The 27866-nt window shown below is 37.8% G+C and overlaps 4 protein-coding genes and 1 pseudogene across 6 annotated transcripts; 3 read left to right on the top strand and 2 right to left on the bottom strand.

Moving 5' to 3' along the window:
• Positions 1–302: 302 nt before the first annotated feature.
• LOC149403513 (DEAD/DEAH box RNA helicase family protein) lies at positions 303–8506 on the bottom strand. Of its 2 annotated transcripts, XM_089610082.1 has the most exons (21): positions 7167–8506; positions 7001–7054; positions 6509–6621; positions 6198–6410; positions 5774–5852; positions 5602–5655; positions 5433–5507; positions 5239–5292; positions 4813–4857; positions 4626–4720; positions 4414–4543; positions 4209–4307; positions 3696–3751; positions 3489–3591; positions 3041–3169; positions 2698–2870; positions 2474–2614; positions 2256–2373; positions 2099–2162; positions 1657–1745; positions 303–670 (listed from the first exon to the last, which is right to left on the bottom strand). In XM_089610082.1, exons 1-18 carry the CDS (start codon positions 8421–8423, stop codon positions 2292–2294), a joined length of 2952 nt encoding a protein of 983 aa, XP_089466208.1. In that variant the 5' UTR covers positions 8424–8506; the 3' UTR covers positions 303–670; positions 1657–1745; positions 2099–2162; positions 2256–2291. The 2 variants fall into 2 exon arrangements, with proteins under 2 accessions (XP_089466208.1, XP_089466210.1); XM_089610084.1 differs by lacking the exon at positions 303–670 and having other exon boundaries at positions 1427–1745.
• Positions 8507–9385: 879 nt separating this feature from the next.
• Positions 9386–15939, bottom strand: LOC149403512 (RUN/FYVE domain protein). Its single transcript, XM_089609009.1, has 7 exons — positions 15613–15939; positions 14694–15367; positions 14488–14596; positions 14138–14258; positions 12747–13436; positions 10791–12477; positions 9386–10046 (listed from the first exon to the last, which is right to left on the bottom strand). The coding sequence occupies exons 2-7, from the start codon at positions 14887–14889 to the stop codon at positions 9586–9588; spliced, it is 3264 nt and encodes a 1087-aa protein (XP_089465135.1). The 5' UTR covers positions 14890–15367; positions 15613–15939; the 3' UTR covers positions 9386–9585.
• Positions 15940–20281: 4342 nt separating this feature from the next.
• Positions 20282–22101, top strand: LOC149403511 (Lojap-related protein). Its single transcript, XM_089609527.1, has 4 exons — positions 20282–20664; positions 20838–20925; positions 21123–21220; positions 21859–22101. Exons 1-4 carry the CDS (start codon positions 20356–20358, stop codon positions 21931–21933), a joined length of 570 nt encoding a protein of 189 aa, XP_089465653.1. The 5' UTR covers positions 20282–20355; the 3' UTR covers positions 21934–22101.
• A 1158-nt stretch (positions 22102–23259) lies between these two features.
• LOC149403510 (3-oxoacyl-[acyl-carrier-protein] reductase 4-like) lies at positions 23260–26236 on the top strand. 2 transcript variants are annotated; one of them, XM_089609526.1, is made up of 10 exons: positions 23260–23554; positions 23796–23935; positions 24049–24102; positions 24713–24793; positions 24879–24924; positions 25022–25149; positions 25303–25437; positions 25511–25604; positions 25702–25784; positions 25878–26236. In XM_089609526.1, the coding sequence occupies exons 1-10, from the start codon at positions 23359–23361 to the stop codon at positions 25905–25907; spliced, it is 987 nt and encodes a 328-aa protein (XP_089465652.1). In that variant the 5' UTR covers positions 23260–23358; the 3' UTR covers positions 25908–26236. The 2 variants fall into 2 exon arrangements, with proteins under 2 accessions (XP_089465652.1, XP_089465650.1); XM_089609524.1 differs by having other exon boundaries at positions 23784–23935; positions 25878–26235.
• A 547-nt stretch (positions 26237–26783) lies between these two features.
• LOC149403509 (TLC domain-containing protein At5g14285 pseudogene) lies at positions 26784–27845 on the top strand (annotated as a pseudogene).
• The last annotated feature ends 21 nt before the right edge of the window (positions 27846–27866 follow it).

Raw genomic sequence — 27866 nt, 5'->3', positions numbered from 1 at the left:
TATATGTTGAGTACACAAGGCTTTGCGTGCGTTCCAAAGCCATACAAGAAGGTTTTAAATTGATGCGACTAAAGAGAGCTCATGGAAGAACATAGACATTTAGGTCTCTTGAAAATCCTCAGAATTTTATTGTGTAAGAAAGAAGATTCATTAAACAGGGAAACAAAAGAAACGACTATTCACATGAGAATGAGATCACATATTTTTGTACCGTAAAATCTATTTTTTTCCATAAAAAAAATAGAATTTTTCATCAGCGTGCCATCTTGAAAGTAATGTAATTATTATATAATACAGGTGCCGTAATTATTATTAAAAAAAAACAACAAAGTGTTGCTACTATGCACTAGAAATTAATTTACAAAATAACTTAATTTTCATGAACTTTGCATGTTGTTACACGTTCGTAAGCAATATTGAACTACAATGGTAATAACAGGGAGTAAAAAAAAAAGAACCGTCTTCGCTCTGATCAAAATCTGCGAAAATTAACGAAGAAAATTTATCTCGTGCTTCTTTTTCGTCGATCTTGGAATAAAAAGAAGAAGAAAAAAAATGTTGAGATTTGGGGTCGGAGAAATTGTTGAGATTTGGCATGATCTCGGGTTTACGTTTCTCTCCTTCCTCGTGGTTGTCAAGAATCCCAGCTGCTCTGTTCTCCTTCAACACCCTGTCATTTCCTCATAATCTTCATCATTAACCTATCATGAAGAAAAAAAGGACTTTGAACAAGAACGACATTGAACAAGAAAAACCTCAATAGCACCACTAGTCCAGAAGAGAAAAAAAATGCACACATATTAAAGAGAAAAAGTTAAGTTCTTCTATCGTCATTGTAAACTCAATATAATTTGAAAACGAATATATATATAATTTGAAAATAACAGCTTGATTGAACACGACAATATGATTAAGAAACGAGCATATTATCAAATAACGACAGCATAATTGAAAAAAATGAGATTATGATCGAAAAACGACAATTCAACTAGAAACGACAGCTCAAATGGAAACGACAGTGTAACTGAAAACGACAATATAATTGAAAACGACAGCATAATTGCAAACGACAATATAATTAGAAACGACAGCATAATTGCAAACGACAATATAATTAGAAACGACAGCGCAATTGGAATCGTAATTGCAAACGACAATATAACTGGAAACGACAATTAATTGGAAACCACTATAAATGGAAACAACAATATAATCAAACGACAAACGACTATAATCAACGACTATTTAATTCCTCCAAACGACAATATAATTCCAAACGACTATAATCAAACGACAGCGTAATTCCAAACGATAGCGTAACTCCAAACAGCAGCAAAATTAAACGACGGAATAATTTCAAACGACAATATAATCAAACTATAGCATAGTTCTAAACGACAGCATAAATTTAAAACGACATCATAAATTTAAAACGACAATATAATTGGAAATTCAGAATAATTGGAAAACGACAGTAACATACACAACCCCAAACAACAAACGGAACATACATGGACGAGAAACTTGAAAGAACAGAAGGGTCGTATATATTAAAGATAAAAAATTAAAAAAAATTAAAAAAAACAGCTCAAAACGAGAATTGTCTTCCACAAAAACAATGCAACTAGAATATGAATATATGCACAAATATATTACCTGGCTTCATTTTTGCCGGTGATGTTCCTAATAAGTTGCATCGCAAAAATCCCAGCAGCCACACCAACAGAAGCGAATGAAGGATACACCTATGAGAAAAAGAAAAATAAATAAATCCCTACGTATATAAAGAATTAAATCAAACCGTAAATTTACAGGGTTCAAAATACGAAAATAAAAATCTTGTTTTTTTTTTATTTATAACAATAAAACCCCACTTCAGAACTCCACCGTCGTTACCAAGTAGTCGACGGCGGAACTCCGTTTGTATTATACCTAAAAACATAGCATTACTTGAAGACCTGCTAAATAAATCAAATAATCGCCTTCAAAGTTCAAACAAGGTTTAGAAGTCAAAACTGGGTTCTTGAGATGATTACGAAAACTTTGTAAGATGTTTATAATGTTGTTTTTTAGAAAGAATATATAAACAAACACATACCCAGAATAATTTGGCAGGTAAAAAATGACAATCTTCATGCAATTCATTTATTTCAATCTGATTCCTGCGATCAAGCAAAAAAAAAAAAAAAAAAAAAAAAACATTAGAGACCATGATCTAGATAAACGAGCATAAACTGAATGATAGATTCTCGTACCAAATAACAACATGTTGTGTCACACACACTTGACTCTTAATCTTTCTTAGTGATGTTCACGAGCTCGGCCTTTGCTGCTTCCATCACAACATGGAAATCTATGTGTGTATACCTTCCCCTGAAATGCAGAACCGGAATTTCGGTTCATGCCCCGAAATTTGATTTATTTGTACAATAATATCTCCGATTGATTTAGACGAAAAATTGTTAAACCGTACCAGAAGTGTGCTTTGGACCACGTTGCCGATGGATAAGCTGGGCTTGCGATGCCGTGCATTATCCTTGCAACAGCTCTGGGAGTGAATTTCGCGTGAGAGTTGCTCTGCAGAAACACCTTTATATCTGCTCGCAAAAACGGACTGCAAAGTTTTTCCGACGATTAAAATTGTGTCGAGGTACATGATTATCTAGAGTCTCTGAAAGGTTGAAAATTTGGACAAACCTGCTCTGACCCATCTTGTTAGGAAGGTCATTATTGCTTTCCTCTTCATTGAAATAATCGGAAATTCTCTTTTGCAAGCACATTGTGTGCTGAGCTCCGGAGCAACCGTTTGATTTCTCACACGAGTTCAAAGCGAATTGGGCTGCGTTGAACATTGCGTCCAACTTCCGAACCTAATTCCAGAAACAAGAAATGAATAACTATTCTGAGATAATGAAAATATATATTGGACCTTTACTTCTAGATGGAACTTGATGTCTGCTATGACGAACAGCTTAAGCAAGAAATTCCAGTCTATGTTGAAAATTTGAATACAGAAAACAGTAGTGTCTACTATAACAACCTTACAGCTTTCGACCTCGGATAGCCATTTTGTAAGATGTGCCGATAATGAACAAAGATCTTCGGGAACTTTCACAACAGTATAGCAGAAAGCCTGGTCCTTTAGCTCATAATTTATTTCACCCTTGGCCTGAATCAGTTTTAGGAGGGGTTAGACAGTTGGCCGAAAAAACACATGCAAAAAATATAAATAAGCATTTTATAATCTTTCTGAAGTAATAGCATGATAAATGTTGTAGGGAAATCTATTTTTTTCGATTAATTTCGGAATTCTAAGGATGAGTCAATGGCGCCACTTAGAGCAAAACAACAAGCTGTTCCGAAACAGCACCAATAAAAATGCTAGCTATCACCTTTTCAATATGAAAAAGTAAGAAGATACATTAATTGAATAATATTACTTGTTTTTCACTTTCAATCCATTTGGCAACGAAATTAAATGTTCTAACCTTCAGAATCTGCAACTGGTTGAGTAGATCAGCAGTGGTGATTCCAATGGCATTAGCCACTGTTGGCATGTCAAACACAGATTCCCCTTGCTTAAATTCAGACCTTGAGATATCAACAAATAAGAGCTCAGTTTAGAAAAACCCGCCTCCGACCCAAAGAACCATTCTACGGAATTTATACGTGTAAAACTATTTACAAATGCTTACTTTTGCATTATTTCAGCGACTACCATATCCCTTTCAGCAAGAACATCAGCAGAGGTCTGTACAGTGCAAGAACCAAAACTTGTTGAAAAATTCAGACAATTCTTCTTCATCTGAGCAGTAAACTAATATCGAGGTCTGTGGCAAGGTGATAGATACCAACTGATATTTTTATATTAATTAAATTAAACTCGAAAGGAAATACAATAGATCAACATCAGATTTTCGAGAGGTCCATGCTCTTCAAATCCAGAATTTCTTCCTTACCATCTTCCATCCTATTATCTACTAATCACTGTTATTTGCAGACTAACTTTGCTTCTATATATTCTACGTTCAACCTCCTAACTATATATTATTATTGTACTACCCTCAATATCCAAGTTCCTAACACAAGGTGTACTGTAGGGGCTTCCAAGACAGTAACATCATGTAAATAACTCATTTATTTGTATTACGTGTCTCAGTCGTTACATTTTTACAAATTCTTATAGATGGAAGAAAGTTGATACGGACCTTATGGAAAGTTAAACTGCAAGTGACATTACTCTGTGGAAGTAAACGCAAGAACTGCACTTCGCCCAGCTCCAATTGTGTTAGAAGAGTGTTCATGACCTGGAAAATACAAAAAAAGGAAACAAATCCTTAGAACCACAAAGCATTTATGACACGTAGTACAGCTTTAATTGAGATGGAACACAGATATAGACCAATGGAATACCTCTTCTTTGATATCAAATTTGCGAGAAACAGATTCTTTCGCTACAGAGCCAATCTTTCCCAGTGACTTCTTGTCCTTGGTGAAAACTTGGCTAAGGAATTTGTCTACTGCGTATTGATCGACTCCGTCACTGAGGATAGAAAATTATGAAATTTAGTGTTGCTGAAATCCTTAAAGAGAAGACTACGGAGATAGGGTTCTTATTGGTCAACCTAAACATGAGACTGCGCAATTTGTAATAGGTCTCATCGTCCACAAACAGATGACAATAAGATGATCTGCCATCTCTTCCTGCTCTTCCAATCTCCTACAAAATAGCATCACTCTTTTGTCTATGAATTTCCTAAATCGAAAATGTCTTATCAACCATGGGAAAAAGGTTCAAGAAAATATTTGAACCTGAACATACTCCTCCAAGCTTTCTGGCAAGCTGTAATGTATGACCTGAAGCAGGACACTAATAGTGAATTGTTGTATAAAGCCTGGACCAAAATTTAAAAGTTCTTTCTTTATGTATATTTTCACGTTGCATGAATTGCTGTCGAAATTAGAGCATAATGAATATTTGACATATAATTACTTAAATACCAGAAGGTTCTCTAACTTATGGCAGACATCCTGATAGGGTAGTTGCATTAGTGGATTAGATTATGTGTTTTAAATACCAGAAGGTTCACTAAGATAATATCACTAAATTACGGGAGAAAGTTTACTGAGATTGTTGATAAATTATGTCATATATCATATTAGAATAGTTGCGATAATTGAACACTCTAATGGACGTGTATTAACAGGTCATCGTTGTAATTTCTATGGAATTCTTACAGCGCCAACGTCCTTCTTGTCGAGCCCCATGCCAAATGCCACAGTTGCAACCACCTTCGATTAAATCAAACAGTTATAGCTCAAGGAACAGAATGAATTGCAACCTTAATTAAAGAACAAAATTTTTTTTAGCAAAAAGGTACACCTATCATATAAGCTGAAATTGACTACGTAGAGTAGAGTACTATACTTACCACTCGGACCTTGTTATTGCAAAACATGTCCTGAACACGGCTACGATCTTTTGCAAATAGACCACTGTGATAACTCTGGTAACATTTCATACATGGTCAGACTTGAGTTTGTTTTTGTATTAGTTATTACAACTTCAAGTGTAGTGTCAACCGAAAGAGTGAAACTAACCTTAGCGGAGATGCCATAATCACATAAATATCTGCTAATTACGTCAGTCTCGTACTGCAATATCAGTCCACAAATGTCATTTCATCACAAACTGAACATGAAGGGTGTGGTGATACTTACTACACTCAGATGAATAAAGATGAAGGTATTGGTATTACTAATATTTACATGCCTGAAATTTGCAGTATACGATGATGCTCTTTACTTCCATGAAAGGAGAGGACTTGATTAACGCCAGCAGATCTTTCATTCTAGTACAATTGTTAAGGATTCAAAGATTAGTTGATTCTCTTAGTCGGATTCTAATAAGAACCTTCAAATGCATTGATAAATGATAAATGCAATATTTTGATAACCTTCAAAATGAAGTGATACACGATAAAGGCAACACAAGATAAACACGGGTATTTGAGAGACTCGGAACTCTCCCAAAAGGCTAAGCCTAAACCAAAACTAATTTTCTGCCTAACTAGTTTTCTCTGCTTCTATGTATAGAAGTAACATTTCTTAATAATACTAATTCTCACCCTAACAATTAACTTATTATTTTATTGCCCAAGCCTTATCAGATTCAAAGAAGAAAAGACTACACTTGCCTGTTCTTGCTTAATGACACCGATAATTGGAAATTATCCCTTAATTGTGCTTTCTGGATGAGATTGGTAGGAGGAATTTCAAGAGCAGACATCACGGCATGTAAAGTTGTTGTTGTGGCAGTGGCTGTCATCGCCAGAATACAATCAACATTGAGCTTTTCTTTAAGCAATGACGCTCTGAGCCTCGTGTAAGAGGGTCGAAAATTGTGTGACCTGAATTTTATAGAGGACAACAACAAAAATAAATGCTCTACAATGATATCCTTCAAGAAATACACACCAAATAAAAATGATTTTGTAGTCATACTCACCACTCAGATATACAGTGAGCTTCATCAACCACAACAAGTGATATAAATACAGTAGAAGAGAACATAGATAAGAATTCCGTATTAAGAAATCTCTCTGGTGAAACGAAAAGCACCTGAAACAAAACCACGAGCAACAGTTTAGCCATGGGCACTGGCATTAAATAACAGAGCACCAAACAAGTAGACAATTACACGAGTAGACATCTCAGATACGGTAATGGCACGATATATTATGTCGTAATGAAAATATAAACAAAAGTAAATACAATGGTAAAAATCGGACATTCGAGACGTCCATGCTCTCCCACTAGGTATCTCTTCCTCCCACTAACCTCATACAATTTTCATAAACCTCTTTTTTAGTAATTCTTCCTATTATAAGTTTTCTGTACTAACCACTTACTTCTCTACTGATTATCATAATTCCCTTATATCCAAGTTCCTAACCAAATATGGCATTTCTTATCAGAAAAAAAATTAATGAATTCCCACCTTTATAGCTCCTTGTTTCAGCAACTGAACAATCTCAAAAGCTTCTGCGGGAGTCTGAAATACAATGGAGAGAATCATCTTATTAGAGCAGAGACCTAACAATAAGTGGAACAAGAAATATGGACAGCAATATAAAAAAAAAATACATAAATAGATGATAAATTACCTGACTACTGCAAATGAGACCACCTTTTATTGCCGGAGGAAGCTGTTTAAGCTGATCAATCATCAAAGCTACTAACGGGCTCACAACCAGGGTTATCCCGGGCAAAAGCATCGCCGGAAACTGATAGCACAGAGATTTACCCGCACCAGTCGGCAAAACTAGCATCGAAGACTTCCCTGAAAGCACCATCTTTATTGCCTCCAACTGGCCTTCTCGGAACGAATCGTACCCGTGACTCAATCTCAACAAATCGACCAAATTATCATCTGAAGGCTGGCTCCGAGCTGCTGAAATCGCCTGCTCGAACGATTCTGGGTCGACTTTTGGTCTTTTTCCTTCTGGTTTCTGCTTCCTCTGTTGAGGCTCCTTCTTCTGTTGAGGCATCATCTCGGCAACAGAACCGGTTTCCTCGCAGACACTCTCGTTTTCTTCATCAGCTTTACCCCCGGTTTTGACCTTCTTCTTGAAGCTCTTGTAAGGTCGTCGGCGATTGGAAACGCTACTTTGACCTCTCTTGTTCAAGAACTTTTTGTTTCTTTTCATATTCAGCTTCACGAAGTTTCCTTCGCCGGCGCCGCATTTCTTCAGCTTCGCCGGAGGCAAAGGCACATTCCCTCCGATCAAATTCGAATGCCTCTTCGTCGACTTCGTCGAGTTTCCATATCCGGCAGAAGCCTCTTCATTGAGCTCCTCCGGCGACCAATTCGGAACCGAGGATTCGTTCCCTTCGTAAACACCGCCCTCCGATTGTGGAACCGCTTCGGAAGAAGCATCGAAGACGAGACTCGTTCTTCGAATCCTCGAGAACGATGCGGATTTGGAGAAGAACCCGGCGGGAAGAACATCGACTGACGAACCGAAGGAAGAAACTGCGCGGCTGAGATCGGCCGTCCGGCGATGGATCTGAAACGGAAAATCGGCGGCGGCGGAGAGAATCGGAGACCGATTGCCGGAGGGCTTCGGATCGGCTCCGATTACAGTCGGTGAATCGGAACTCGGCGTTTGTTTAGGTTTAGGTCTGGCTTTGAGTTTTGGTTTAGGTTTAGGTCTGGCTTTGAGTTTTGGTTTGGGTTCGGGTTTGGGTTTGGGTTTAGGTTTAGGTTTGGGTTCAGAGCGAGAGGAAGAGAAATCTAGAGTTCTCACCGGAGGACTACGATGACGATCCTGCGGCGGCGATGAGGGTTTAGTGTTTCTCGGCGGAGTTGCGGAGATGTGAGAGCCGTCGGAATCGGAATCGGAATCGAAATCGTATTTCATCGGAAAGATTATGAACGGAACGGAATAACGAATGAGTTTAGATTGTCTGAGAGAAAGAACAGAAAATGAGGGAAAAGCCCGCTCTGGTTTGATAATTTTCCCGCCAAAATGTTTTTAGTTTTTTTTTGGCTATTTTGTGCAAATATATAATATTCCGGATTTTGTATTGTCGTCCCTGAATTCTTCTTCAAATTTTATTTTGATCAATAAGTTGATATAGTATGCAAATATTGCCCGTAAAGTAACGATTCTGCAATGATTTTGGTGTATTCTTTTTAAAGAAAATTTTTATTTAATTTGGTGGAAGTATAACACCTATATAGAGCTTAAAAACTAATTAGCTATTTGCAAACATAAATTAAAATTTGTAATTTAGTTAACATTTAGTTAATTTTCGAATATAGTATAAATAGCTAATTAGTCTTATATTATCCTAATGATTACAAATTCAACTAGGCTTAGTCGTCTTGAATAAAAAAAATACAAATAATTAAAGTAAATAAATACATTTAATAGACCGATACTTGAAAATTAAATTTGGGGTTTAAATCACACGTTTACAATTAATCAGTTTTTTATTTAGTCAAAACTTAAAATAACATTTCACTTTAAATTATTTTTAACTACTCTCTCTCTCTCCCCTTCTATTCATAATTTTTTTTTCAAATCATCGATCAAAAAATAAATCTTCACGCAATCTACATAGATGAAAGTGAGAATTTCCGTAATGAAAAAAAAAAAAAAAAAGTCCCAAATTATTTTAGGATAAAGCTAGGTTCGAATCTAAGGTTTATAAATATACCCTTTGGTTTTTCATTTCTAAACTTTATGTTGTCTCCGTAATTTGCAGGATAAGAGATGAAACCATTGACAAAAATGGAAGTACAAGAATTCATCGTTGGTTTGTTTTTTCACTAAAGAGGAACTGAACCAAATCGGAATAGGAATCACCAACAAGAATGTAGGCAAACACAAAGCCCCCAATGCATTTCCAACTAAATTGTCAGCCTAATGACAAGCTAAAAAAATAAATAATAATAATAATAATAAACTTTACATTTCATCACCAACACAACGTGGCATTTTCTTTTTCTTACAAAATAAATTTCAACATACAAAAACATCCAATTCAATCGTGTAAAAAAAAAAAAAAAAAACTAACTTACATTATAGCGCAATTGCATTTCGATTCCAGTTTCGGAGGCTTCAAAGTGTCCACTTTTCTAGGCGACGCCGCCGAAGATCGGACATTACTACGGTGCATCGGCTCGATGGCGTTTTCGTCATTTTCCGCCTCGTAACTGAGGGCCTTCAAGTCCGTCTCATCGTCAGATGACCGTTTCTTCTTCGTCTTTTGGGGTTTCGAGGGCCGGTTGTTTATGGTCCAGCCGCGAGGCGGGTCCCTCCTATCGTGGTTCGATTTTCCGAGGATCGTGACCGTTGGATGCGAGCCCTCGAACGGGTCCGACGATGATTCCTTCTCCGATGCGATCGCCGCGGCTTGGTAAGCCAGATCGTGAACGATGGATCGGCAAAAGAGAATCGTATCGGTCGCTTCTTCGAGCGTTAAGCTTTTTGTCCTTCTTCCTTTTTGAGACTCTACAACTATCGTCGTCTCTTGCTCTAGAAAAAAAATAAATACACAGATTAGTTGGTGAAAGAAGTCGAAAACGCCGGAGAAAGTTGGATATATTGTCTAAGAAAGCCCATCAATCGGAATTACCAGATAAACCCGAGTACTCGGAGAGACACAAACTAATAAACCCGAACTGATTTCCTGCCCTAATTGATTATTTTCAACTTACATTATAGACTAATAAAACAGTCAGATGCAAAAGGGTCTTTCAGATTAGAAACAATGTAAAAAGGGTTTATTTTGGATTTGATGCAGACTTGGGTACCTAAAAGAGTTCATTCCATTTAACACAATTATTCTATGAAATTGCAGTTCTATATAATGATATAAAAAAACTGGGTGTTCTAGTTAAATAGCCAGTTGAAGCTAATGGATTAGTGAAATAGTCCAAATTTACCAAAAAAAAAAAAATTCTCTGGCAATAAATTTTTTTACACTAGCAAATTGCTTACATATATATGGGCGTCAATAATTTTATTGACAGTGTCAAAAAAAATGGACAACGTAACCTTATTAGCTGTTTTGCGAAAAACTTAAACTTTGGCTATTTTGCTAATCAATTAGTTTCAAATGGCTATTTTTTTATAACGTTTTTTTCTAGAAAAACTCGTTTCCAAGTTATTTAAGGAGAAGAAAAATGTACACTGCAAACAGAATGTAAATACTAATGCTAATCGGATGTGACAACAAGGTTGAAGATTGAGATAAGATCGGAGAAACGAAATTCGTACCTAGATTGTCATTCGAGTTCGCTTTGGAATCCGAAGCAGAAGCTACCACATCCTTGTCGGAATGTAAAGCCTCCTCCGCAGGTTCCTCTGCCCTGCTCTTTGATGGAGGTGACACGTCATCGCTCGACGAACCGGCGACACATTGATAATGAGAATCCTCAGCTTCTATTTCCGAAACACTGACCGTGGAGTTCACATTAGCATTCTTAGCATCACCCGATTCACGTTCCTCCTCGGAGAAAAACACCCGAACTGTGTCGGGTTCTTCGACTTCTGTCTTAAAGCTCGATTCATTTCGAGACTCTCCTCCGTTCGGTTCCGAACTCGAAGTCGACTCTACAGCGATCTCCGCATCAACGTCCTTGCTATCGCAATCATCTTCTCCCCATGCCACGTCATCGCATACCATGATGTCGAAGGAGACCGGAAAACCGTCTTCGTTCGCGCTTCTGGAAAGAGAGGCCGCTTGGTTGGTGAGGCTCGTGACCCCGGAGACGGACGAGCCTGTGCTCGGAGGCCTCGCGGTTCTCTCGCCGGTTCTGTAGTAATCCGTGTCCGACGATTTCTTGCCGCTGAGCTGGCGCTGAACCCGACCGTCGGATTGCCTCGAACCGAAATCGACGGACGAAGATGTCGAGAAAGTGCCGTGGCCGACAGAGCTTCTCATACTGCTCGCACTGTCTTTGGAGTACGACAGGTCATCGTAAGGCATGCTTGCCGCCGAAAAAGTCCTGCCTTGAACTACGTGCCCTTTTAAACTGCTCGTCCTTTTCAACAGTACGGAGATTCCCATACCCTCTGAAATGTCGACCTTCAGATTTTGATGCAGCTTTTGAGCTCCCGAGTGGACATTCGAGAGATTCCGAGCGAGAACAAACGGCGGGCTTTCCTCTTTCTGCTTGGCGAGACTATCCACACACTCCTCTGGCTCGGACCTCGTCAGAGAGTTTTCTTGCAAGTAATCGTGGCTTTGTTCTTCCACGTGAGAAGTTTTCGCTTCCACGATATTCGTCTCCGGCGAATAATTTGGCTCGCTCCCATCAGTTACGTGTGGCGAAAAGCTGTCGAAAAGTTTTCCCTCTGAAATATTTGTGCACGGAACCTGAGACGTATCGCCAACTAGAGGAGTCTCCTTCAGAGTATTCACGCTCATAAGTTTTTCGTTGATATTGCAGTCCGAGCAAAGCTCGGTGTCTCTTTCCTCTTCCACCGCGGCGCGATATCTACAGCCACATCTAGAGCAAACCAGAGTGTTTTCGAGACTATCGACTTCCGAGAAGTCGTCGTTGACAAGAGAAGTTTCGGAATTCTGAGCCGCCACTTCCGTCACAATGCCACTCTGGAAGGAGTCTCCGGGCTCGGCGATTCCATCGCCGATCTCATCTTGAATATCGTGCGCTACAGCTTCATCTACCATATCATCCATCTTATCAAAGGCAAATACTTCCTCGGGGACGTCCGTGAACGGTGCTTTCTCGAACTCGGTAACCACGTCGTTGTGGCTTCGATCAGTTTCCGCGTCAAGAGGCGGGCCTTGATCGGAACTTGCGTTGCTGCTCGTGGTGACCGATGAGTTTCTCGAGATCAGAGAGCGATGAGCGGGACTTGCCTTTCCAGCGTAAAAAGTGGTGCTGGGGACACTGGATAGGAGTGGCCTAAACATGTTTTGAGGACTTTTCCGATGATCCTGCACAATAATTGGAGAGCATGATGAGATGCTAAGATCATAAGCTTTTCCCATAAACTACAAATTAAAACAAACGAACATCCTCGGATATACCAAAAAATAAAGATCATGAAATACCGACAAAGTGCTATGTGCCCAGAAAATTAGGGGTTTAAAATTACGCAATTAGGGTTTTAAACTTAGGGCTCCCATTACAAGATCTAAATCCCAGACCGTATCACGAAATCAATGCACGCACAGATATTATCTCAAAAGTTTGAGCACCATACCAATTGTCTAATGGCAGAATCAAACGATCTTTTGGGAGCAGAGGACGGAGAAGCGGTTTTGGTGGATTTTTTTGAAATGACCGGAGATTTGTTGTTCGAGAAGCCTCGTCTCGACGACGGCCGATCCAAACTACCCACGTGGATAGACTGTATAGACTCTGCATCGTCATCACCGGAAGAAACCACGGAGCCTCTGCTCTGGCAGCTGAACGGGTCTCTGTCGTGGCTGTGAGGCGACCCGACGCTCCTCGACGGAGTCGGCGACATCGATTGCCTTCTTCCGTTTGCCGTCGCCGCCGGAGACGAGCCTCTGACGTAGCTCGCGGGCCGGTCGGCGAGAGAGGTGCGAAGGTTCGGCGGCTGGTCGGTGGAGAATCCCGGGATGTTGGTCTGCCACGCCCTGATCTTCGGCGAGGCCGAGTTTCCTCTGGTCGTCGTCTTCGCCGGAGAGACTCCTCTGGTCACGGAGCCGCCGGTGCTGAGCCTCCGGGGAGTCGGGGTCGGGGTCGATGACCTGGCGACCGGCGGAGAAGACTTGGTCGGGGGAGTCGATGGCCTCGGAGACGGGCTCAACTGGCGGGTCGACGATGGCCTTCCCCGAGACTGAATCGTACTGCTTCCGGAACGAGGAGATGGGCTTAGGCGATTGGGACTCGCACTTCCCCGACTACCTCTGTAATTCTTCTCCATCTGCGGAAGATACGAATATATGGGGGAAAAAATCAATTAAAAAGAAAAAAAAATGATATACAATAGCCATTTGAAACTAATTCACAAGCAAAATAGCCAAGGTTCTAATTTTTTAGCAAAATAAAGCCAAAGTTACGACGTCCAATTTTTTTTTTTTTTAGTGTCAGTAAAAATATGGTTTGACCTCTGTACATAAGCAATTTACCGCTCCCAAAAACGTTGTTTATGTACATTAATACTTGATGCTTGCACATTTTGTAAACTTTGGCCATTTCACAAAAAAATTGTTGCAACACTTGACACTAGCACATTTTGTAAACTTTGGCCATTTCACTAATTATAGATAAACATCGGCTATTTTGCAAACCCATTAGTTTCTTCAATTGGCTATTTATTTAGATATAAGACCCAATAAAAATAGATATATTTTTCGTGAAATAATTTACATGGTTTTATTAGATCTCTTTTCCCTCAAGAAAGTGTTTTATTTCCTTTTTTATAGTTTAATGGATGATTTTGTCACATGTTTTGTTTGCTAGAATTGAACCGTTAGTGTATTATACTTCACATCCGTTGTTGTATTTATGTCAATACTTAAGGGCTATGGATTTGTGTCGAGACCGCATGACAATCGGCTGAGACTTATAGCTAGGAGTCCTCAGGCAAGACCAAGTCAACAACCAAATGATCTGATCACTTACCGTGGATGATCTCGATATAGAAATGGGTTGACTTCGAGGTCTTCCCCTACGTGTGGAATTCTGTTGGAGCGGTTCATCGTCCAGTGAAGGAAAAAGAGGAGTCTCTGGAGGTGTTAATAACCTTTAAAAAACAGATGATTAATGTCAAAACCCTCACAAATGAGATGATCATACTGTGTATCTTGCATCGTAAAGAAGACCAGAAACAATTCCTTTTCCAAGAAGAAGAAAAAAACAAAGACCCACAGCTCAACACAGCTAATACTACTGGAAACTCGAAATTCCCGAATAACTGATGCGATTAACCTCGTGGAAACAATATAATCAAAGGTAAATAAATAGAAACTTACCAGTCGTAATCGTTTTTATCTCCATCCACATTCAGCAGATCACTACTCTCTCCCCGCACTGGAATCGAGATCCCAAGTTTGATATCCGAAAAGTGTCGCAACTTTGAAGCTGTCGAAGAAAAAAAAAATCAACAAACACCCGTAAGACAGGTGAAACCTCAAACGCATATATCTGAAAGAAAAAAAAATACAAAAAAAAAAATTACAGAATGTGGCTTCCAGATCATCTGAAGACTGAAGCAGAAAAGTCTCTCTCTCTCGGGTCTGCATTTCGCTGAACAAAGCAAGATCTTCATCTCTCTCCTTGAAGAACAAACCGCCCTCGAAACTATGCCCACGCTTGTGATTATTATCTCTCGTTCCCCTTCCGGGAGAACACCTCATCGCCGGAGAAGGAGGCATCGCCGGAGAACCGAAAAGCAAAGATGTCTTGAAACCGTTCGTTACAATCTCTCAGAAAAACCCAAAACAACTAAACTACAACCTTGTAAAAGGAAACAAATTCCCATATTGCATTTCCAGCTCTAAGCTTTGAAGCCCTATCCCTATAATTAAACCCCAAAAAAGACTGAAAATTGAAAGGCTAATCCCTAATCAACACATCAAACTTGTAGTTGTTGCAGAGAAAGTATAATTAAACCTTCGCAATCACTTTCCCCTATAATAAAAATAAATGTTAAACTAAAGGTTTCTTCTGATTCGCCGTCCCAAGAAACTTTTATTAAAAATTCATTTACAAGCGACCTAATACACCTTCAAAGATGGTACGTCCAAGTCAAGCTCAGCATCAAATCCATGTTAATCAAAACAACATTGCACATATTATCACGGTGACCGAAGCAACTGAACCACTCGCAGTCAAAGAAACTCCACTTCCAATCTAAGAAATAAGAAAGAAAAAAAGAAAAAAAAAAAACCAATCAAATTACAACATATTCTATAATAAAAACCTAAATTCTCTATGTATAAAAATAAAATAAAAAAATAAAAAAAAACAAACAAAAAACAGTCAAAGCCTCACTCAAACAAGCCCTAATTATATATCTATATATAAAAAATTAGAATAGACTCCATTTCTGGAGCTCAAATTTCGGAATTAAGAAATGTAGTCGCATTTCGACTTACCTAGTCAAAGCGCCGTCAAAATTCAGCCACTGAAGCTCTCTCACTGAGATCGCGAACGAATTACCCCCAAAAAAATAGAAAGAAATTTTTTTTTGTTGAGAAAAATGCCAAATTACAACGCGACGAATGTTGCGTGAGACAGTCGGATCTAGAAGCATTTATTGCATTGTCTGGGTGTACGGATCGGAGCTACAGAGACGGATCGGAGCAACCAAAAGCCCTAAACTTTCTTAGCATTTTTCTTCTGTGTCTCTCTCTCCTCTGAGAAAAATATTTCCTATTAACTTCCTTTGGATTTTTTGAGAAGTGGAAAAATGATAAATAAAATAATAATAAAAATGAAAATAGCGCGAGTTTAATAACTAACCTCTTTTGTTCTTCTGATGTTTTCATTTCTTTCTTCTAAATATTTACGTTTCGACCCCGAAACTTTATTTTATTTGTAAAATTGACGCGATGCCTTTCTTGGTTGTTACTATTATGCCATCTTGGTTGGCGCACGTGTCTGCCATAAAGTCTTTTATTCACTTTTTTTTCCTTTTTCTTTTTTGGTGAGTTGTTAATTTACTTTAGTGAGTGAACTGTAAACAATTTTTTATTTATTTATAATTACCAAAAAAAAAAAATTATTACAATACTGATAGTTTCAGAAAGTATTTAGAGTTAACTTTGTATTTATTGAGAAGTCATCTCATAGTATACTGTTTCTTGAATTCTTAAAATTGGTTCAAAGTATACCTTAAGAAAAATAGTCATAAAAATAATAAATTCCATGGTCTTTTTTTTAATAATAAATTCCATCTTCAGTTATTATTCCTTCAATATGCGTCTTTTTTATGAGTTGCTTTAATTTGCGTCCCCCATGTGAAGTGGAATAATAAGCTTCAAAAAGAAAAAATTATAGAGGAGGAAAATATAGAAAATGGTTTTGGAGGGCTAAATTTGACAAAACAACATAAACGTTTACAAAGATTATAAATGTTGTGTTCTCTTATTTGTTTACGAAAAAAAAAGAAAGTATACCCTTATAAACAATGTATATTTGATATACCATGGCATTATTAGTGAGAGACTAAACATGGTCATTCTTAAAGTCACATGCCATGTATTTTGTACATTTCCATGAATAAAACCATGTAAAGTCAACATCTTTATACGGTCCCATACAAAAAGAGAAACAAATCATATTTGTTGTACACAATTTGTTTTACCTCTGGTAAATTTGACTAGAAAATGTACTATTTCATTTCATCTTTATACATTTCCTTCTAGAAAACTATTTTAAATGATATGAAACTAAAATTTGACCACTGTTTAATTAACCATCCTTTTGTGATTTTAAGTCAGTCAATTAACAATCATAGATAACAATGAATATATATATATATATATATATATATATATGTATATATATATATATGATTATTTCATAAGACAATCCCTTCATCATAACATGGTAATTATATTAATATAATAGAAGGATAAGGATAAAAAGAGCATGATTTTATTACACCAAATGGACCAGAATAAATTAAAGTACATTGTACCCTTATAGGAGTGAGTGAATATAAAGCTAGTGTTTATGGATCACAATGAAAGAAAACAATTATGTGGGACATGTATAGGAAAAATAAAAGGTCAATATAACAATTATGTTATCATTAACTTTTGTGCACTTATGGAAAGGCTATATTGCATAATGTCATTTTATTTGGTAGGTGATTCGATTGGCAAAACTTAGAAGAAGGCTTCAATAATGATCATAACTATTAATTATATTCACAATTTTCTCTCTCTACTTTTTCATTTTTTTTTCTTTGCTATTACTAAATCCATAAATTTTGTAGAGAGAATCCAAAAAGCATTTGAATTTTTGAATACCATATTGAACAGCCGAATTATTTATCTATAACCTAGTGTGTATTAAATATGTTTAAAAGCGGATTACAATACACCCCATAAATGAGATTTTGTTCTTTAGTAGTCTTATATTATGTAGACTACAATAATAATTAAACGAACAATCGAAGTCAATGATGTGGAATTGATTTAATATTTTACATACCACATAATTTATGTATCTCTTGATTGGTAGTTGTACTTTGTTGAAGCATATGAAGGAGGGGAATCCTATAGTTGGTTTAATAAATCAATAAAACTAGGTAGCTCTAGTTTTTTATGATTTATTTATTCGGTTTTACATGGATTAATGTATTATTGCATAATAGTTAATAGACATCAATGGGATAGTATTATGTATTTAGGTTCAATCATTCATAGTCAGAGCCTTATGGCTATGGGCATTAAACTAGCCTTAGATTTATTAGTGCCGTACGGTTAAATAAATTATATTTATTTCTTATAATTAATAACGTATAAAATTTGTAGGCATGTCCTATGTGGATGTGGCACTTTTCTACTGTTAATTGTCTTTTTATTTTCTTGAATATATATATACGAAATTAGGAATTGATAATGTTTCTTAACTGACTGACTGATGAAAAAATTAAGAAAGATCTCCAATTCCATGAAATAAGTTATACTCATAACCAAGTTTAAAATACCGACGGTATACCGATCAAAAAATGAGAATTATATCGGTATTTTTTTTGTTAATTTTTAACAAAAAAATTGCACTTTTATCATGGTCATTAGCTATTTTTAAAATTATTATTGCAACCAGAGTTGCATTCAAGTATTCACTTATATATACAATCTTTAATTTTTTTGGTCCAAATATATAGTCATATTTACATTTTCATATATTATATAGCTAATGTTTCGTAAATTTTAGGTAAATATCAACGTTCATATATTTACAGTCAACGACTTTTCTACACCATCCAGCACAGCCCCACCTAGTATCGGACAGGGTGAATAAGCCGGAGAAATAATTAGTAATTACATCGTCAAGTCCTTGACCCCAACCTCTCCATTCTCCTAACTCGTCCATCAGTGTAGTAATCATGTTCATTTGACGTCCTTGACTTGCCGCAACATTTTATTTTTTGTATTAGCATCATCGTTCTTCAGCCACAACTGCTTCAACTATTGTCTCCAGTAGACTTATTTTTGTGCTAACACCTCCAGATACTCTCGACGATGTTTACAAAAGCTTTTGGCGCTTTCTCTGCTATGCAACCTTGGGCCGCCATCATGCTCAAACGACTCTGCCTAATCCTCTTAGGGAAATTACCCGTGAAATCATTCCCCTATTCAGAAAGAGACGCACCACACATTTTTAACCTCTCTCCAAATCTCTGTCCCCTCGACGCCTCCCACGATGAGTCAATAATCTACAAACACGCCTTCTCTCTGAGCGACGCGTTTTCGAAACAGAACTTGGCCTTGTTCACTATCATTTCCTTGTCTTTCGTGTCAACAAAGATGTGGCTGTGATCTGATGGGGAAGACTCGAGGTTGATTAATACTGCCCTTAGAAAAATTGTTCTCCACGATACGGTCTAATCGAAACTCAATAAACTTGGGCGTATCTCTCCCTTCATCTCACGTGAAAGGATATCCCTTTAGCTCCATATCCACCTGTTCGGAAGCTCTAATCACCCGAGAGAAACCCTCAATAAGCCGATTTGGGTAAGCCCGGCCATTGTGTTTGTCATCCTGCTTCATTACGTTCCTTCAAGATCTTCATCAGATTCCAAGTGAGCTGCCGCAATCCTCTATTCGATTTGCTGTAAATCGCAAGCAGCCTCCATGATATTCCATTATCATTATTCACCAACGCATCGATATGTTTATTCGACGAGCCCACCACCCACACCACTTCTTTTCATCTCCATAATAGTGATATACATCCAGAGCGCCCATTAGGCCCAACTACGAAAAGGCCTTCAAAACCCAATATTCTCCTCAATCTATAAACTTCCCTCGTGTCACAAATAGTCTCGCATAGAAAAATAAATTTGGGCTTCTTACGAGACACAATCTCTTTAATGAGCTGGGTTGAACGTTGATTCCCAATCCCACGATAGTTCCAACTTATTATACTCGTAATTCTCGGCGGGTTTGAATTATGAGGTTCGTCCCAAACAAGTTTTTTTTGGTTCTCCAACCATTTCTCCGAAAGGGCAACACGATAAGCCTCCACGACAAAGGTCATTTGCAAGGTATGTAAGACACGTTCCACTCGGTAAACCTGCACGACGAGGTTCATGCGACACACAAATAACCACACGATAAGCTCGTACAGTGAATTCACACAGTCGATACGTAGCGACAAAGGGTCACTTAGAGGATCCGCGATGCGGCTCTACATGGGGATCCAACATGTCACATGACACACGAATCATTGTCCTTATCTTATAGATCACTATCAACAAATCCACCTCGGCTCGCGCGCTTTAGCAGTGACTCACTCCCCGATTCACACCCGCTTTTCGCCTCTCAATAAGACAATGCTAGTAAATTTGTATGAAAAAAAAAAATCATAGATTGTTCATTCAATAATCATAAAAAAAAAATCCCAAAAATTGTTCATTCTTTTTATAAAATGATAGACTTGAATACGTTTCTCATATAAAAAAGTCATTAGTTTAATATCAAATTTAAATTAGCATTAAAGCACTTCTATTTAAAAAAAAAAAAGAAAAAAAGAAAAAGAAGCATCCAAATCTCAAGATAGAGCGGATTTGAAACGACATCGATGTTGTGTTTTCATTTTTAAAAAAAGAAAAAAAAAAAGGAAACGGTCGTCGTGTTTTAGTTCAGCAGAGCTGTGATTCAATGTTGGCGGTTCTACGGTCGAAATCCTGCTCTCTCTCCGCTTCTTCTCCGATTCTTCAGCGATGGAAGCTAGGGTTTCAGAGCTCAAACCAGGCCTTCTCTTCTTCTCCTTCTTCCTCCGCCGCCATATCCTGCAGCGCGGGGCTTCTTGATCTCAGCGAAGTCGAGAAGATTCTGAGCGACGTTAGGGCTGACAATGTCAAGGTGTTACCGGCGGCGAGGCACTGCGACTGGGCCGATCACACCGTCATCGCCACCGGAAGGTCGACCTGGCACGTCAAGAACATCGCTCAAGCCCTAATTTACAAGGCAGGTTTGTTTTTGTTTCGTTTCTCATTTCTAGGGTTTTCGAAGCTTTCGTTTTATTTGGGAATGGGATTAGCTTAGATTGGGAATGTTCGACGGAGTTTCAGTCTTTGCCGTATATTCCGTGTTGATTTTGGTGCTTTGAGTAATTGGTGGTTGATTTTGGGGATGAACAGGTTAAGCAGAAGCAAAAAGGAGCTTCGAGAATTGTGCTTCCGAGTGTTGAAGGACAAGAAGGAGGGAAATGGATCGTCATCGACTCTGGTATTGTGTGATTTCTCTAAGGCTTTGTGTGTACTAATTACCGATCACGGATTTTAAGCTTAGGTAGTGATTGAGATTAACACAGTGATTACAGACTCTGCTGAGATTGAATTGAAAGATCAGACTGTTCTTTTTCTTTTTCCTTTTTCTTTTAAAACTAGTTATTTGTTTATATATCTGTAGTTTGATTTGTTCAGGTAAAGTGGTGATTCATGCTCTTGATGAGAATGCCAGAGAGTATTACAATTTAGAGGATCTTTGGACCACAAAGCCATCTGAAAAGGATCCAATGCAGGTAATCATTGATGTCTCTGAAACTAATGAATTTTTTCGTTCATTTCCTTTTTCTTTTTCTGTTGTGATAGCTACATAACTAAAAATAAAGGGGGCGAGAGAGTAAAAAAGTGATAATACATAAAAAGCTCATAAAGTTCTTGATAAGAATTGTAGTCCTTTGTGTGCTTGTTGGTGAATTGTCGTTCTTACGCTCATCGATTAGGATTGACATGTTTCGCCTATTCTAAGACGAAAGAAAGGCAAAAGTGTATAGCGATTCAAGTTTCGCGAATGATTTCATCTCTGCCAAGTTTTGATAGCTTGGCATTACCTGCAAAAACTTGATTGAAGGAGTTTTCAATAGTAGATTGAATGAAAAGGCCAAGCCAACTAATTTCAATTAGAATATTGGATAAACTGTTATTAGCCATTTAATAGAAAGACAGAAACTTGTTATCCCAAATCAATTGAAACCTTGTTTTCGATAGGAGTTCAACTAGCCGACATAATGATTGACCGTCTTTTTCATTTATATATTTCCTCTGTTTTATTTATTGTGGGAATGATTGAAAGCCTTTCATGTTCTTCTTCCATTTTTTTATTATTGAAAATCCCTAAATTGCGTTTTTTTTTTCTTCTTTTTTTGTTGTTAATCAGGATTTGGGAAATGCTTTGGTGAAGATACGCCGTAAGAAGAATAATTCCAAGAAATCACCCCAGAAAACGGCTTGATAATCTGTTGTTTATGAGCTTTTTAGTGTTGAAGATTCTAGCTAAAAAAGATTCTTGGGAGCTTTACGTAGAGCTTCAAGTATTATGAGTTCTGTGCTTGAATTGCAAAGTTGTATGTTTAGCTGATAATCAATCGTTTTGAGAAAATTCCACATCATTATTTATGTTCACGAGTCACTCATGTGTTGTTGGGCCTGTGAAATGGGTCCAGTAACAAACTATACTTAATGTCAGGTTTTATAAGCATAAAATCAGTAGTACTTTTGTATTGTAATTTTACCCATGTGACATGTATTTTTTTTCCCTTTCTATGTCACATGGGTAAAATTTAGGTTTTGTACCCATTTTGATCATGTTAAAATATTATCTATATTTAGCAACAAACCTTTTATTTCTTTAATTTCATTCTACTTGATGTTAGGTTAAATATGCATAAAATCAGTAGTACTTTTGCATTGAAATCTTACCCATGTGACATGTTTTTTTGTTTTATGTCTCATGGGTAAAATTTAGATTTTGGACCCATTTTGTTTTGTTAAAAATTTATTTAAATTTAGTATCAAAATATTCATTTATTCTTTCCATAGCTCAACTCACTTGTTAATTACTACTCTTCTTCCCATCTTCTCGTATTGCTAAGTTAGTTGATATTGTTTATCGAGGATAGAGAGAGAAATTCGTATAAATATGTATTGAACAAGAGAGTATTGATAGTGAGATTGCAAATGAAAGAAAACCTCATGAGAGATCGGAGAAGAAGATCTTGGAATGTTCGTACAGTAATGATATCCAGTTTGGCTTTAGTATCAGCCAATAGGTACAAGAAGATTGCCACGTGGGCTAACTATGTTAACTAAGTCTATTTTTAATAAACGACTTAAAAGAAACAAACGACAACAAATACAGAGTTAACTTGTGAGCTAAGCTAACTCTATAAACGTTATAAAAATAACTAATACACTTTCGATCTCTTTCAATAATTTGGGAAGTGAATTAGAAGTTAGAACACTAATTAAAATTGGAAACTTAAAGGTAATAAAAGAAAAAGGGTGACAATAATGACTTTTTGTGCAAAAAGATATGATTTTAAAACGTTGTTGAAGGCTTTTAATTAATTTTTAGGCATTTATAACAAATTTAAAGGCTTACCGATCTACCCCTGATCGAACCTTTTAAAGTGAATGGCTTGCGCGATGAATACCTTTGAAAGGAAGGGTATTAACGTCAATACACAAAATTTTAGCGCGAAAAAAAAAATAGTACGAAGTTTTCTCATAAGTCTCATCGCCAAAAATCTCTCTCCCTTCGGAGTTTCCAAAGCCGCGACATCGAATAAATTCATCAACTAGCCTCTCTATCTCTCTCTAGCTTTTATATATTCTTCCATTTCTAGGGTTTCGAAATTCTCGTCACAAGTTTCTTTTCATGGCTGCTTTTGCCGAATTAAACTTCATCGTTCCCCGACCTGCCGGTTCTTCGGAAGAATTCGGATCTTTAGCCGATCGGAGAGCTTTCCTCACTCAGAGATGGTTTCCGATAATCGGTGGCGCTCGATCGTCTCTGCTTCAGAGCCACGTTAACGGTCTTCAGTGCAAGTCCAAGAGATCTCTTGCTTCGTCTGGTAATACGAGTTCATCTTCTCTCTCTCTCTCTCTCTCTCTCTCTCTCTCTCTCTCCCCTAATAAAGCTATGTTTTCACTTTCGTTGTTCGGTTCCTTCGTGTTTCTCTCCTGCTTATTTTGCGATTGTTTGAATTTTGAAATTAGAATAGTTTTTGCCATCAGGGCTTTGTTTGAGAGGCTAGAGTTTCTTAAATCTGAAGATCTTGTTAATAATGAGGGTTTTATTAGGAAATGGTAAAGTAAGAGCTCAGATATACACTCGGGAAGAAACGATCACCGCGAAAACCCGGGACTCAGAAGTGCCGGTAGTCATCGTGACCGGGGCCTCGAGAGGCATCGGTAGAGCCACGGCCTTGGCGTTGGGAAAAGCTGGCTGTAAGGTTCGTGACCTCTCACTAGTTCGGGTTTCGCTCGTTTACTTGTCGATTGTGTTTGTTAGGGATGGAAATTACGTCCATGTCCTTGTGGCTGTTGATGTGGGCATGGTTTTCAGGTACTGGTTAACTATGCTAGTTCATCGAAGGAGGCCGAGGAAGTTGCTAGAGAGGTTAGTGACATTGAGTACTGTTAAGTAGTGAAGCACTAGTGTTTATTATCTCAACAGATTTATCTTAGTTCACTGGTGATTTATCGCTTATTGGGCTCATAAAGGGTCAAGCGGCTATATAGCCAAATAGAACTTAAGCTTTTGCAAAATAGTCATAGTTTGTCAACTATAAGTAAACTAGCCAAAGTAAGATTAATCTAGGCTGGATTAAATTTAATTCCAACGAATTATAAAGACATAATGTAAGTTTTATGAAAGCTGGATTAAAATTAATCGAGGCAGGATTAAAAGTCGCACTACTCTCAATTGGCTATTTTGCTATACCTAATGAAACTATGGCTATAAACTTGTCCAGTTTTCAGCTTTCTAGAAATTTTATTCTCGTGCTGTAGTATTATTGTATAGGCTTGAAGATTTTGAGATATGATGAACTGTTTTTTTTCTTCTAATTGTTTGAAGTTCTTTGCTGTGGGATTCTTTTGCCCGTGCTTGTTGAAAATAGACCCGATTCCATGAGAGAAGGCTTGGGATATTCCGATTTTAGAAGACGCGAAGCTCTGTAGCTACTATGTTATTGATTATGTCCCTCGCCTCTGGCTGTATTTTACAGATTGAGGAACTCGGTGGACAGGCCATCGCTTTTGGAGGCGACGTTTCCAAAGAAGCCGATGTTGAAGCAATGATGAAAACTGTAAGTGAATATTCTGTTTCATTTAAAGTTTATTAGCGTTTATATGTGCTGTCTCGTGATGCGCTTCGTTTCTTCCATCGGCAAGGTATTGGATGCTTGGGGAACCGTTGATGTATTGATAAACAACGCAGGTTATTGGAACTTCTTATTTCACACTCTGTTGGATTTCGTCTCACTTTCAGTGTCTCGTAACTCAATTTTGAAAAAAAAAAAATTAAATTGTTTCAGGGATCACCAGGGATGGCTTGTTGATGAGGATGAAGAAACAACAATGGCAAGAGGTTATCGATCTGAATCTGACCGGCGTATTTCTCTGCACACAAGCGGCGGCCAAAATAATGGCGAAGAAGAAAAAGGTAAAAGAGTACGGGTCACTTTTTCCAAAAGTACCCGGAGCATTCAGTGTTTTCCCTAGTAGAAAATTGTCTTCTGTCTTTAGTTTCACATGTTAGTACGATTAGCCGTTTTGAAAAAAAAAAAAAAAAAAAAAAAAAAAAAACATCTTTCAGGGAAGGATCATCAATATAACCTCGGTTGTTGGTCTAGTTGGAAATGTCGGGCAAGCTAATTACAGTGCTGCAAAAGCAGGAGTGATTGGCCTGACAAAGAGCGTCGCAAAAGAGTATTCCAGTCGAAACATCAACGTAAGGCTTATCATTTCCTCGCCTTTTAATATCTTCCCTTGAAATTAAAAAATTCCCTCGATTTTGCTTTCAGGTTAACGCTGTTGCACCTGGATTCATTGCATCAGACATGACCGCCAAGCTCGGAGATGATGTGGAGAAGAAAATTCTTGAGACAATTCCACTAGGTGAGTCTCGGAGAACCTCGAGCTCTTCACATGACATCGCAGCAAAAATAATTAAATATTCGTGTCTATCGATTTCGACGTTTATATATGACTTCAGGTAGATATGGGCAACCAGAAGAAGTTGCCGGGCTGGTGGAATTCTTGGCCCTCGACTCCGCAGCAAGTTACATAACCGGACAGGTTTTGAATTTCTTCTCTTTTAATCATCAATCGTTTCGTGTTTTAGAGTATCTATGTTGTTTTTTTAGAACTTAAAATCTTATATTTTTGCAGGTGGTGACCATTGATGGAGGAATGGTCTAGTAATAGAATAATAGATATATCAGAATTTCATGTTGTGGAGATTCATTATTAGGATCATCTTTTCTTCTTTACAGTTTGGTTGCAAACAACAATGCTTCTTTATAGTATGGTCTGAAATATGTTTCCTTTTAAGAATTTGGTTTGACTATGTAATTCTGGAAAGGATGAGAGAAAGATAAATAGTAAACGTTAAAAGAATATATACCAATAGTCCATGGAGCTTGGAATCTGGACCATTTTTTGTCTTTTTTTTTCTTTGTAACATAAACAGTTTTGTTTTTGTTTTTTTTTTCGAGTCAATTAAGAAGCAAAGAAAACCATAAAGGAATAGAGAAATTTGGGGAAAAAAAATTATCAATACATCAAATTTGTTTACTATTTCAAAAATAGTAAACATGTTTGATGGACAAAAATGCCATTGTAAACCAAGTTAATTGAGAAATTCATAAGTTAATTATTTGTCGTTGCATACGATTGTATCATATGCAGTTTTTTTAAAAAAACATAAAAGATTTATGTCCATCAGGTTGTATTTTTTAAAAATTTTGACACTTCCATGTAGAAACCAATTTTTTTGTATTAGTGATTGTATTTTGACCTAAGTTCTCATGGAATATTATTTTTCTCATTCTAGCATAAATTTTGAGTCCAACAGCAACCCAAATCAAATCACAATAAAATATTCGAATATACCATAATGATAACCAAGAATATGAGGCGTACTCTCCGAATAGGTAGTCCAACTCAAAAGTTTAGGAATTATCCCAAAACATATTTTTAAACTAAGAAAATCCGAGTCAAAGAGTCTAAATCCTATTGAATTTCCACGTCAAATCTCTAATTAATCACCGTCCATAGCCACACTATCATTCTTAAAAAAAAAAAAGTTCCCTATTTAAACAGTCCGATAAAGTCCTTTACAAGCAAACGTGACGGGTTTAAATTCCCCAAAAGATAAAAAAGGTTTCATATTCATTCGCTCTCCTATATATCAATCTCTCGAGCCCTTAAAAAAAAAAAAAAAAAAAAAAAAAATTTCATGGAGACTGAAACACAAGTACCAACATTCTTCTCTATGTTCGTCCTCGTATACCTCTTCGGCTACTTTGTCGTTTTCCGAAACTGGGGTCCGAAACACGTCGCCGAAGCTTCAAGCTGCCTCGTCTCACTCGCCCACGGAACGCCCGTCGTTTTAATGGCCCTCCACTCCCTCTTCGCCACGTCATCAACCCTCGTGTCCGCGAACACAGGCGATCAGAACTCCGTCCTCGACTACAGCAAGGCCTACTTCGCTCTGGACCTGATCCACTACGCGCTCTTCTTCCCTGCGGACCTCCTCTTCATCCTCCACCACCTCGCCACGCTCTACGTCTTCGCCACGTGTCGCTTCGCGGTTGGCCGAGGCGCCGCGGGGCTCCTGGGCCTACTCGTCCTGGCCGAGGCGACCAGCGCGTGCCAGAACGCGTGGGCTCTCGCCGGACTCGCGTCGACCGCGCGTGGCTCCCACGCCGCGGCCAGGGCGAGGGATTTCCTCGCGCCGAGGTTCTACGCGCTCTACTCCGTCTTCAGGGTGGTTCTCGGACCGGCGCTCGCGGTGAAGATGGGCTTCGCTTTCGCCGGAAGTGACGTCATTCCCACGTGGGCTTGGGTTTCTTGGTTGGCTGTGATCTCTACGGCTATATTGGTCAGCGTTCTTTGGGTCTCCGTTCATTGGGTTCAGTGGTTTCAGGACAAGAGAATCAAAGAGTTGAAGAAGACGTGAATTAAATTCTTTTCAATTTTTTTTTCTTTCTTTCTAGCTACTAGAATATTCATTATAATTAGGTCAACACATATTACATAGTCGAAGTATATAAATGTTTTTTTTATAATTATTGTATTGTGTATAGGGTTGATATGTTCGCAAACCAGTATTGTGAATGAATTTGATGCTCATCATGGGTGAAAGTGAATCTAAAA

Source organism: Urtica dioica, chromosome 3, assembly GCF_054948205.1.
Source record: "Urtica dioica subsp. dioica isolate 48M chromosome 3, U.dioica_male_clone48M_v1_H2, whole genome shotgun sequence".
NCBI lineage: Eukaryota > Viridiplantae > Streptophyta > Magnoliopsida > Rosales > Urticaceae > Urtica > Urtica dioica.
This window is presented reverse-complemented; position numbering and strand designations above follow the sequence as displayed.